The 11,854-nt window shown below is 51.4% G+C and overlaps 3 protein-coding genes across 3 annotated transcripts; 1 reads left to right on the forward strand and 2 right to left on the reverse strand.

Moving 5' to 3' along the window:
- Positions 1 to 730: 730 nt before the first annotated feature.
- Positions 731 to 4,479, reverse strand: POSPLADRAFT_1067727 (hypothetical protein; the record flags this gene model as incomplete). The annotated part of the gene is made up of 13 exons (XM_024482220.1): positions 731 to 931; positions 980 to 1,747; positions 1,799 to 1,822; positions 1,874 to 2,010; positions 2,063 to 2,295; positions 2,362 to 2,479; positions 2,554 to 2,782; positions 2,831 to 2,988; positions 3,056 to 3,406; positions 3,563 to 3,937; positions 3,991 to 4,071; positions 4,180 to 4,262; positions 4,380 to 4,479. The coding sequence occupies 13 exons, from the start codon at positions 4,477 to 4,479 to the stop codon at positions 841 to 843; spliced, it is 2,748 nt and encodes a 915-aa protein (XP_024334378.1). The 3' UTR covers positions 731 to 840.
- Positions 4,480 to 6,238: 1,759 nt separating this feature from the next.
- POSPLADRAFT_1156274 (hypothetical protein) lies at positions 6,239 to 7,756 on the reverse strand (the record flags this gene model as incomplete). Its single annotated transcript, XM_024487054.1, has 1 exon — positions 6,239 to 7,756. A coding segment is annotated over one exon (1,518 nt), but the record flags the coding sequence as incomplete, so codon positions are not given.
- A 1,242-nt stretch (positions 7,757 to 8,998) lies between these two features.
- Positions 8,999 to 10,401, forward strand: POSPLADRAFT_1156117 (hypothetical protein; the record flags this gene model as incomplete). Its single annotated transcript, XM_024487032.1, has 2 exons — positions 8,999 to 9,587; positions 9,644 to 10,401. The coding sequence occupies 2 exons, from the start codon at positions 8,999 to 9,001 to the stop codon at positions 10,399 to 10,401; spliced, it is 1,347 nt and encodes a 448-aa protein (XP_024334380.1).
- Positions 10,402 to 11,854: the final 1,453 nt, after the last annotated feature.

Consider the following 11,854-nt stretch of genomic DNA (forward strand, 5'->3'; position numbering starts at 1 on the left):
TCCGAACGTGACGTACTGATCAGATCGACCTGTACTATCAACATCATGTTGATCCTGAAGTTGCCACCGAAGGTTCATTTAACTTGAAACCTTCTCCACAAAATGAGATCCGTTAATGAACTCTGAATAGGCGTGCTAGGAATTCTACACCCCTACGTCGAAAGTGGTCAATTATAACACCACTCCGACGTAACTTGCGCTGGCCTGAATACGTGCTGAATACCAGGGTTTCATTCCAATCTCTGAGACGAAATCTGTTATGAGGCCGGAGGAGAATGTGAAGGCCGCAGAAATCTACTCACTGCTGGAGGACGTCAGAGAGAATCACGCTTCAATGCAGGCAGCCGATGTACAGGACATCCGCTACGCTATTCAATATCAGCAGTATTCTGTTCCTCTGAGTGGGAAGGAGAGTAGATCAGGCTCGAAATGTTTCCTACGTGTTTCCATCGTCTAGGTCTCGATGAGCTCGGTACACATGAAGCATTGCGCTGCCAAGTAGCAGATGCAGACTCATGTCGCCCTCAATATGTAGTCTGTACAAGTACGGATGCCCGAGTTCGCACACCTAGCACGTTTGTGGAATTCTATCCGTTTACCTTAAGTCGATTGGACGTTGAACACGCTGCTATGACGTATCCGTATAGGATGTCTTAGCTAGCAGGAAGAATGTTGGTGAAGGTATCATGTAGGATTTGTATTGTGAACATTGTGTGCACGGACGCAAACTACTTAAGGAAGGTTCTGCCACTAATATATCAATACTTGTAACATAGTGTGTACAGGGAATACAGACAAGCTTGGACAGCACAGCATGCAGAAAACATAAACGTCTAAATTTCATCCCGGTGGTCTATTTGGGCCCAGAGGGTTGTTCATACCATTGTTCATCCCACTTACGTTGCTGATGTACGTGCCCCAGTCGTCCCATCTGGAAAACGATGAGAAATGATCGAACCCTGTAGCGCAGACAACTCACTCGAAGCCGCTAGGTGCATTCGACCACATAGCGAGAGTGTTATCCGGGAACGAAGATTCGGCTGACTGCGGAGGCGCCATCACGCCAAGATCTTGCATAGAATCTTGCAATGTCTGCAAATCCGACCCGATTTGCGACTGGAAGCTATGTGATTCTGTCCCCGCGATCGGTGGCCCCATGGTCGAGAAGATTGAGTCGTATACATCCGTGTTCGGCATTGTGAAGATCGAGGCAAGCGAAGGGTCGATGTCGTTATTTAACCCACTCGGCCCAGCCGTACTAGTCGATGGACCGGCCTGAGAGGACGGGCCGGGCATCGGTGAAACTGGCGCCGGTGGCGTGAACCAGGTATTACCCATCGGCGAGTCGCCTACACTGGACAGCGGGAAGTTAGGGTGCAACGGGATCCTACCAAGCTCATCGCTGTGAATGGGGAGGGAAAAGTTATTTGCGTTCGTGGGGTCTGTGGGTCCCTGATAGCCGTTCGGATGATGGAAAAGCTGCTGGGGTGAGGAGGTCTGATATGACTGCCCCATCGCATTTGTATCCCTCGAGATGCGTCTTGAACCCGCAATACTTCGCGGTGCGTGTTCTACATTGGCCTGGTTAGTCGGAGTGCTTGTGCGCTGTGCGGGCGGTGTCGGTGCGCTGTCCATCAAAGATATCGACGACTTCGGACTGTCAGAATCCCGGTCGCGTTTGTGGCTAGGAGGCGTGTTCTGGGGGAGCGGCAGATCTCCCACCGAAGCCAGCTCATAGAGTATGTCCCTGTCAAAGAGATTTGCCCTAAGTGGTGATATACGCGCAACTAGTACTCACCACAGGCGCCCCGCAGGATGATACCTGGTTGACATCTTCAGAAGATGGTGGTGGCTGGAGTCAAAGTGCACTAACCGAGGTTCCAGAGCTTTCAGCATCTTCATGCACTTATGCACATCTGCCATCTCCTTCGCAGGGTCAGTCGACAGACCAGACCGTTTACCGCCCCAGATATTCAGCAAAAGAACGATCCCACACGTGAACAAGGACATCTAGGCCGATATTTAGTCTCCGATCGGGGCTTGGCGCTCCGGTGACGCGTACCTGATTATGATACAGTGGAATACCCGTCCGTTTGTATTGGACATCCAACACATGCGTACATGAGCGCGCGGCATTGGTGCAAATCGCGAGCGACGGGAATGAGAGAGGCGACGGCTTGCGCGGCGACGGGATGAAAGGCCGATGAACTGAGATCTGCAGCTGATAATAGCTTGCGTACAAGATTGCCGACTGGTTCAAGAAGACAAGGTTTTCTCTGTTGGGGTCCCAACGTACTGTGTATGACGCGAGATGTCAATGAAACTGAGCTAATCTAATTCGGGAGCTTGACATGCACGTACAGTGGTCAGGCACCGAGTCAATCCATTTGTTGAGCGCGGAATCTAGCTCGGCGACTATATGCTGTTCCCATTGTTGGCCAACGAAGCCAAGGAGAGCTTTCGACTTGTTGATCGAATACTACAATCACAGAGAACATCAAGCAGGGCTCTCATGGGAACGCGGTTCTGGGGCCGATGTCTCAGCGAACTTACGATCGTGCGCAACGCAAACGCAAGAATCTGATTCAATCTAAGGAAACAGTTGAAGAACGTCACAATCGACGCTTTACCAGACGGCTGCTTCCATGCAAGATTCGGGTCTGGGTGGTTCCAGTACTCGTCGTCACACTCTGTCGGCAGGTCCAGATCAAAATCCTCGTCCTGGATCGCACACGGGCGTCCGAGAGCCGAGCTGATCGATCGATCCATGGAGACTAATACCCTGCACGAATATAAGGTGGCGTCGAGGGAGATTAGGGGGACGACACACCAAAAAGCGCGCTTCCAGAGTTCTTCTTCAATCGTGGGTGTTGCTGTATAGACCTTTTTACGATGCGCGCCTACGTCCTGCGCCATGCGAATGCCTACACCGATGATGGTCCAACACGCCTGCGGCGCCGACGAGCCTTGCAGGAAGATCGCAGTAAGCTAATTGCACGGCACATATCAGTTAGCCACTGCGCAGCTCAGCCAGCAAATGTTCTCGTGCACTTACACAGTAAATCTGTAGGTCGTACAATCGGGGTGGAGCGAGTAATGATTTGCGAATCATCTGGACCTGCTTGAACCATTCCCAGCCGCAAGAGAGTGGGCTGTCCGAGAAGTCGCTCAAGTAGACCCGCTTATCTTCCGTGAAGCGCGCGCCGATCGCGCACACAAGAAGCACAGTGGACCCGAATCCTTCGTCGCGTAGATGTAAACCATCCCTGATATTCTTTTCGAACGAGGGGCGATGTAAAAGAGGGGTATAAACGTTGACCTCGGTGAAGAAGAGATCTATGAGCATGAACATGAGGTCATCATCGGGGAAGTTTTGCGACGCGTGCGGTTGTGGCTCGTCTTGTAACTGTGCCGACAACCACTATACATGCGAGTGGACGTGAAAGGTCAATGCGTCAGTATATCCAGGTATCTGATGATGAGGTAAAGCGCAACAAACCGGATGGAGACTCCAATGGCCGGGTCGGCGGCGACGGCCCTGCAGTAGAGTAGGATGTGACACAATTGTCTCACGCGATTCGGGTGTCGGCATCCCAGAATAATGTCGTTTAAGATCCATCGCAGTCTGAATGAACATAATGCTGCTCGACTTGCCGAAGAAGCGGAGCTGTGTCGGGTTAAGCTGCATTCGCTTCAAGCTGTGGACGAGAGAATGCTGCGCCATGACTTCGTCGTCGCTAGGCTCCAGTTCATCCGGATCTGTAGGATGGACAACAGGGGCTCCTGTGGAGGAAGAGGCGATGGCAGAAGCTGCGACGGGCGTGCGATACGCGACCGCTTTCCCACCAGATTTCTCGGCCGCATTGCGCTCTGTAATCCAGGCATCCCTGTCGAAGTGGCCACCCAATTCTTGTGAGAAGTCTGCGTCGGGACAAAGCTACACAGCCCAGGGGTTAACAGCAACGTCGATTGGGAGCTCATGTAACTTACCTTGTTTAAGAGTTTTTCCATCTTCTCCAGTCGCGTCTCGAGGCTTTCTACATATCTGAGGGAATTGGAGTCTTTAAATCGCTTTTTCAATCAGCATATATGAGGGTCACACACACCCTTTGGGCGGACCCCGTTTCTAGTACGATGCATGAGCTTGACTTTCAAATGAAAATAGAAATTAGGGCTTACCTTCGCGGTTTCGATATAGGTGCATTCGTAGTTGTAGGTTACACAGTTTGAGCACCTATTCTCGGGCATTTGGCCTCCGTCACCTGAGGCGATGATGCATAGTAAGCGCTGAGGCCATCAAATCCGCTCGCGTCTTACATCGTACTATATTGGTATATGGTCAGCGGCCTCATAATTGTGCTACGTGAGGATTTACATACTCTTCTTCCGTCTGCAGACGTCGCACGCGCGTTGGACCCTCCTCTTCTTCGAGTTCTGAAGACTCTCACTGTCATTCGGCTCGTCCTCCTGCGAGGACATGGTGCCGGTTTGTTTCTCAGTTTACCAATTCAGGTGCACAGTAAGCACAGATTTTGACTTTAATCGAGCAGGTCAGACGAGGGGAACGAAGACGGGAAGCGAGTGTATTGAGATTGGGAGCGCGGAAGGTAAGAGAACGGAATGCGTGTGTACTCGGCAAGACATACCAAATACAGCCCGGCTCGATCGGCGTCGCTAATTTCCCACGGTCTCGCAATAGGCCGTCGCATCTGATTTCCGTTCATCATCTTCTTGGCGCTTCATTCTACTCAACTCACAAGACGAGCTTTTTTGTTGTGCACTGATTTACACGTCCTACCCAGGTCTGCGATATAACTGGCACCTCGCAAGTGTCGTTTCTTTTGCACCTCGAATGCATGTCGTGAGTATCAACCTAAGGACTGATCTGCTTGGCCCGGGCTCATGTGCCGCATCCAGTTTCATCCGCGTTTCTCGATATCCCGCAGCACGGTCGGCATTGCGCAGCTATGGGCGTCGAAATCTTTGCTTCTCTGTACCTTTACGCCCGTCAGTCTGCAAAAGCAGCCCGCCATTCCGGTGCCGAAGTACAAGTCGATACAACACACTTGTTGTTCTGCATCTGCGGCGCAGTAAATCTGAATTGTTTCGAGGCGAGTAAAACACGTAAGACACAAATACTGTATGCTGGGTTGCATAGCCTCCCAGGCCGCGCAGAAGCGAGAAATCCTTTCGAACGTGTCAGAGCAGTGCCCCGTGGCGGCTGGTTCCACCGCATGATGAATGATCAACCAGTGTGCTATCGGTCCACGACTTATCCCAATAACGCAGCAGATCAGTGAGTATTGCCACCCTGCATGTTTGAACCCTCTCGCAGATCGCGGTCGATGTGATCGCCGCTTGGCTGCCTGCGCTGCTGCATTTTACCTTAATTGTTGCGAGGACGGTGTCCACAGCTAGGAACTATCGGCGTTATTGTCTTATCGATTCTTCCATTGACTGCCGACGTAACGCCACCCATGACTCATGCATTGTTCCGTCAGATATGTACAAATAGTTCCGAATCGTTACCATGATATAAGACACCAATTCAGACCACTCCGACGGCACTGCTCTAAGGAAATTATGTTGTCCTCTGTGTCTATCCCTGTGTCTATTGCAAGCATAGCCCGCGGCCACCACTGCTGCCCGGTCCTTCTTTTAGGTGAGTGAGCCCCAAGGCTATATCCGTGTGTTCGTCAGAAAGGAGGCATTTGAAATTTGTCGGGCTGTCGGGCTGATGACAAACACGACCCCTTCCCTAGAATCATTTGACCAATAGCTCGAAGCCACGGAGCTCCTGGATATGCGCCCCGCCCGTCTGGACCCCACTACCCGCAGTTGTACCAACGGACCATATCTAAGAGTATAATCAGGGTGTATAAATTCTTGATCATGCATCTCTGCCTCGACAGCGGTCTGTACTGTGGTTACACACGGGTCGTGATATATTTGCGACCTGTTATATTTCTCACAGGAATGGTTTGAATCGAGAATCAGGGCCCAACGAAGCCATAATTTGCCGTCTGTCAGAAGTCGGCCTGCGCACACATCAAGTTATGCAGCCCTATTGGTATGGAGTTGGTCGTCGTTAGATCACGGCACACTTGCTCAGCATTGTCGCCAAATTCATTTTATGCAAAACCGACGAGACTAAGAGGAAATACCAACGGGCCATCGTATCGGTACTTATTTTGCCCGCCGTTAGGCCGTTGATGAACCACGAAACAAAGTCCATTCATCATTTCAACACAATCGATAGCTCGTTGACATCGTCGCACAGCTGCTCTAGCGTCAACAGTTCCCTTACTTCCTCCGTCACTATCTCCAACTTATTCAAACGCACCCCGATGCTCGAACGCAGTTTTAAAACATCCGATAGCAGATCTGCAAGTACGTCCCAGCCCTCACAGGATATGGCGTGTATACACGTCAAAGCCGGACATACGATGAATGTGCCGTCTAGCGCATTGACTATCCCTAGCGCCTGGAAAGGCCCCGCAACGTGCGTGTGATGGCCCCCCTCAATCTCGAGGACTTCCAGAGATGGCATTTGCTTGAATATTCTGCGCCAATCCATTGCACTCAGACGCAGGGTGTTGTGCCGGATAGTGAGACGGCTTAACGCGGGAAACACCAGAAGGTCACCAAGGTGATCGAGGGCATCGCCGACATTGACGTCAAAGGCTCCCCGAAAGTTCCGCCACGCCCACATGGACATAAACCGGTCGTCTGCTGACGTGAGGCGAAGTAACGCCGCAGCGCGTATACAAGTAACTTTGAATTGAGCCGCAGTGACGCGCGAAGTGCTCGGGTAGAGGGCGCGACCGCGCTGGTGATTGTCTAGGCGGTCATTCGGGTGATGTAGGAGACTCACAGATATTGACGCGCTAGTGGGTACCGCTAAGCAAGAGGCTATGCGTGCTATTGAAGAATACGGCCCACGCAGATTCAGATACGTCAGGTCGGGAAGATGAACAGTGGTGAATGGGGCATCCAACGCAGAAGGCTGGCTGCCATTATCTTGTGTTTCTATTCGCAGGTGCCGGAGCATTTTGCAGTGCTGTATGCTCTGAAGAACCTCGTCGGCGGACTGGAAAGAGGACACCATAAGATCGATATAGACCATGTCGCGGTACGGTCGCCACGGCAGCCATACATTGGGAGCATGCATTGTGCAGAGCACCGGAGTGTGGTTACTGAAGAGGGATGCTGCGACAGGAGTCCTTTGAGGCAGGTGAAGTTGATGAGAATACGCGATGAGTATAATCTCTGAGAGTCGGGGTGCAGGGTAAGTGAAAGCGACAAGTATATCACGCATGTGGCGCCTTGCCACGTTAACGACGCTGAAGGAAACAAAACGTCGTGTATGTTGCGCCAACAGACGAGACATTTCCATCAACGAGCCAACATCGTCCGGGCGTGAGGTAGAGCCACAAATGCGCACAGATAGGCTCATGTCCTGCGAGCGTGACAGGAACTCGCGTAGCATAGGTTCGCAGCAATCCAAGTAAATGCTGATTTTTGTCCACAACCTAGGAGATGTGACTGCGATGCGGCGCCAACGCGAGCACGTATGGGTGATTGCTAGCCAGCTCGTCTTGGATTCCAAGGAGAGTTGGCTCAGTAGATATTTATCTTGCATTGGAGGGCTGAGGGCAAGAACACAGAAGATTTCATACAGAATATCGTCATTGAGGTGCTCGATATACGTGGCCACTGCGTGCTCTGGAATCAGCTCTGGAGAGTATGAGAATCTGAGACAAAAGTTGAGTTGTAATTCATTGCGTTATGTTTGGAAAGTCGTTATGGCGCGACCTCACCTTGTTGCCATCCCAGTGAGGATTTTACCTGACCTGGCACTGTCTTGAGACTGGTAGCGTCGAGTGACCTTGTGCTAATGAGGGTCGCGACGTAAATTGCTCGGTCCAATTTGGGAGGTCCAGACAGTGGGTGCGTTCAAAGTTGCCGCTTAAATGTGGCTGAATGGACTTTGGAGCGCTCATATGTGGCTGAAGGTCGCACGGTTGCTTATGACTAAGCGTGATGAAGTTGTGACCTGATCACGCAAAGCAGCCAATCAGGTTGGCGCTTTATGCAAGCGTGACGTGCCGTAAGCCAAAATGGGAGCGCTTGCGACAAGCAGTCATTTATTTGTTCGAGGAGGGGAGATGAGATCCTTGTCGCCTTTTTTCAGCGACATTTAAGCGGCAACTTTGAACGCACCTAGTAAGACGCGATTTTGCCTTATGTAGGCAGGCTCAGCTCCGAAACGCCCGTCGCTATCTATGCACTACACAACATGGATGCGTCGTGTTGCATCCTCTGAAGGCTCGGCATGGCAACCCCCACACCATGTACTGTTCATCCAGGCAGATTGATAGACATATCCGATTTCTGCAAGAGTCAGGAATAGCTAATAAAGGGGTTCTGCGAATTGTGAGACAGTCAAGTAGTGGAGGGAAGACAGAAAACACATTTACTTATTAGGAACACATCATATTCCTCGAGCAATGTTGAGAGCCGTAGTAGCAGTGGAGAGAACCTCAGAGAGGCGTTGGTACCAGGGGATCAGGACTCGAACTGTTTGGCATTGTTGGTCCAGACTCTGGCCCAGGTTGATACCCCAAAAGGATGATATCATGGGTTTGCATGCTCACGATTGCGCGCTGGGGAGGTTTGAGGTTTCGAAACAAGTCCGTGCGTGTAGAAGAAGCAGGGATCATGCCTCTAAACCTTGATAGCGCCTGATCACTAACTTAACTTACTAATCCGGCCTCCTTTATGAATGCCCTCCGAGCATTGCTGACATTTCGACCGATGCTCGCCATGTCGTGTACTTAAGGCATCGAGACAGCCCTTTCCCTCGATACGTCATCTGAAGCTATCCACAAACTGCACCCGTTGCTTTTCCTGGTCCCACAAACCGGGACCTACGATGTCATCTTCCAATGTCAACGGGGAGAAAGACGTTTCCGACGCTCTCGTTGGCCCAGACAACATGGATGCTTCGATACATACATCCACGCGGGAGATAGTGCAGTCAGAATCTGTCAAGGATACGACACCTCGGGAATATGATGCTTCGACCTCTGACGTACCCGATGGAGGCCTTGTTGCATGGCTCCAAGTTGCCGGCTCATTCAGCCTGTTCTTCAATAGCTGGCAAGTACCTTCATCGAACCCGTTGCTGATGCTAATCCCTCAATTCTATAGGGGGATTGTCAATACGTTCGGTGCCTTCCAGACATACTACGAAGTGGGTCTCCTCAGCAACATCTCCCCATCCGCAATTTCCTGGATCGGATCGCTACAGGGCTTTCTTCTTCTTCTGTTTGGGGTGCTTACGGGTCCCGTCTTTGACATGGGATATTTGCACACTCTCCTTGCCATTGGAACGTTCTTAATCGTCTTCGGCTTGATGATGACGAGTTTGTCGACCCAGTACTACCAAGTCCTCCTGGCACAGGGCGTTTGTATGGGCCTTGGGTCTGGTTGTATTTTTGTACCAAGCGTTGCGATTGTTGCCACCTATTTCAATCGCAAACGATCCTATGCAATCGGTATCGCGGCAAGTGGTAGCAGTATAGGTGAGGTGGTGGGCCTATTACGATGCAAGCATGTCTGATTCAGGCTATTTTCGCAGGCGCAGTCGTGTACACTGCGGTCTTCCACCAATTGCAGCCGAGGATTGGGTTCGGCTGGGCAACGAGAGTCATGGGCTTTCTCGCTCTCGGCACCCTCTCGATTTGCTTCGCCATCATGAGAATTCGCGTTCAGCCTCGCCAACGACGGCAGCTCCTGGAACTTAGTGCGTTCAAGGAACCCCCATACGCACTCTTCACCGCCGGCCTCTTCCTCGCTTTCGCTGGCCTCTATATTCCCTTCTTCTACATTAGCTCATATGCGGGCGGAAAGACCGGTGCTAACAGCGAGCTCGCATTCTACTTCGTCTCCATCCTCAATGCCTCTTCCGTGATCGGACGACTCATACCCAATTTCTACGCGGACAAAATCGGCCCGCTCAACATGCTCCTACCATGCATTGTCATCTGTTCCATCTTGGCGTTTTGCTGGATCCCGATTCACAATGTCGGCGGGCTCGCCGCGTTCGCCGTGCTTTATGGATTCTTCTCAGGGAGTATTGTATCCCTTCCCCCATCCATCATCCCTACGCTTTCGCCAGATCTCAACAGGGTAGGGACACGAATGGGCATGGTGTTCGCCTTCGCTGGACTTGGGTTGCTCATCGGCACGCCGATAGCCGGAGCGCTCCTGAATGTCCACGACCACTACTATGTCAAGGCGCAGATCTTTTGCGGAGCGGTTGTATCAGGTTCCGTAGTCTTGATGACTCTTGCGAGAACGCACAAGGTCGGGACCGCTCTCAGAGTGAAGGCTTAGGCGACGGTGCGATTCTCCGAATGGTGAGGTCAAGGTGGCAAGTCACGCTCATGTTAATAAGCTCCATACCGACTTCAGACTGTATAATTATAGGATGATACGGAATACATATTGCTTCGTATGCACCGGCGTAAGGTACGACCCGGACGACTCTCGTATATTCCTAATACAATGAGCTCGGAGACAGGTACGCACCGCACAGGCACAACATGTATAGGCTTACTTACGCAAAGCTCAGACGCTGGGAGACCATCCCGCCGAACTCTGTACAGGCAATTCCTGTTTCTCCACCGTCCCATCGTCGCACGTGGCATCCTGGTAGCTTCTTACACCTTTAATTGGCACGTCAAAACGTCAGAATTTCAATCTGCAGCTCTAGCCCCTAAAGCCTAATTGGCATGAAATATGTATTACACAAGGCTCCGCTGGCCCGTTAATTGGCGCAAGAGGATGCCAGAGCCTCAGTGGAATGCTTTGATTTTCTGTCTGGCTTTTACATTTCTATTCCTGGCGTACATATGGCTTCCTGGATCACTTCGTCGAGGACCTCTTAGCCGAGATGGCCATATGCATTGCACCCTTGATCATTCAGCATTCTTTCTGGAACCGAAACCTGTGTGTTTGCCATACCAGAAACCCCAGCCTGTGTTTCTAGACATCCGTCATGCGGTTTGGAGTCACGTAATAACTCTGCACCCATGTACCTGCAGGGAAACTCATAACGGGATATGTGCGCCCCAGCCGTCAATCATACCCCGTCTTGTCTTGACTCTTGACAGGTGTCCTTCGCTCAAGGGCACATGGACCCTGTCTTTGTAATTGTTACACCCGTCGGCTCCCTCTAGGATCCGATTCCGCAGGCTTTCTTGGCCCCGAGACACTGGGAAGTGGCTAGTGGTTTGCTACTTGCAAGTTGCCGTCGAAACAAACAGGGACGACTTCATTTAACCAATAAGCCATGGCCGTGGCTGTATTTAAGCGAGGTGCCTTTCGGCACCAGAAAATTATCAACTCTCCTCGTCGCAGATCCCCGACCACCTGAACATTTGCAACCTCAAGCATGGACGCTTACCTCCACACCTCCCTCATCGGTGGCACTGACGGCGAGCTATTCAACGACGTTCTCAAGACAACCAACGGTGACGGCAAGTCACCCGACCTTGACTCCGACATAGTGTTTCTGACGCCTACCATAGGTGAACTCATCCTAGACGTTAATCACCCAATCGCCCAGATTACCGTTTCTCATGGATGGATCGTAAGCACATCCGTCTCAGTAGCAGAAATTCGTCTTATGGTGCTTTCAGGTTGATGGCTTGAAGGTCACTTACAGGGTGAAGTTGCCCGGCGTCCAAAATGTTATCGTCGAGCACGGTACCCAGAAGCGTGACGCTGTGGTCATCGACTTGAAGTGTACGTTCAACATGTCTCTGTTTGCTTTGAGTAGCTCATG

The sequence above is a fragment of the Postia placenta genome, assembly GCF_002117355.1.
Source record: "Postia placenta MAD-698-R-SB12 unplaced genomic scaffold POSPLAscaffold_17, whole genome shotgun sequence".
In the NCBI taxonomy this organism is placed as follows: Eukaryota; Fungi; Basidiomycota; class Agaricomycetes; order Polyporales; family Adustoporiaceae; genus Rhodonia; species Rhodonia placenta.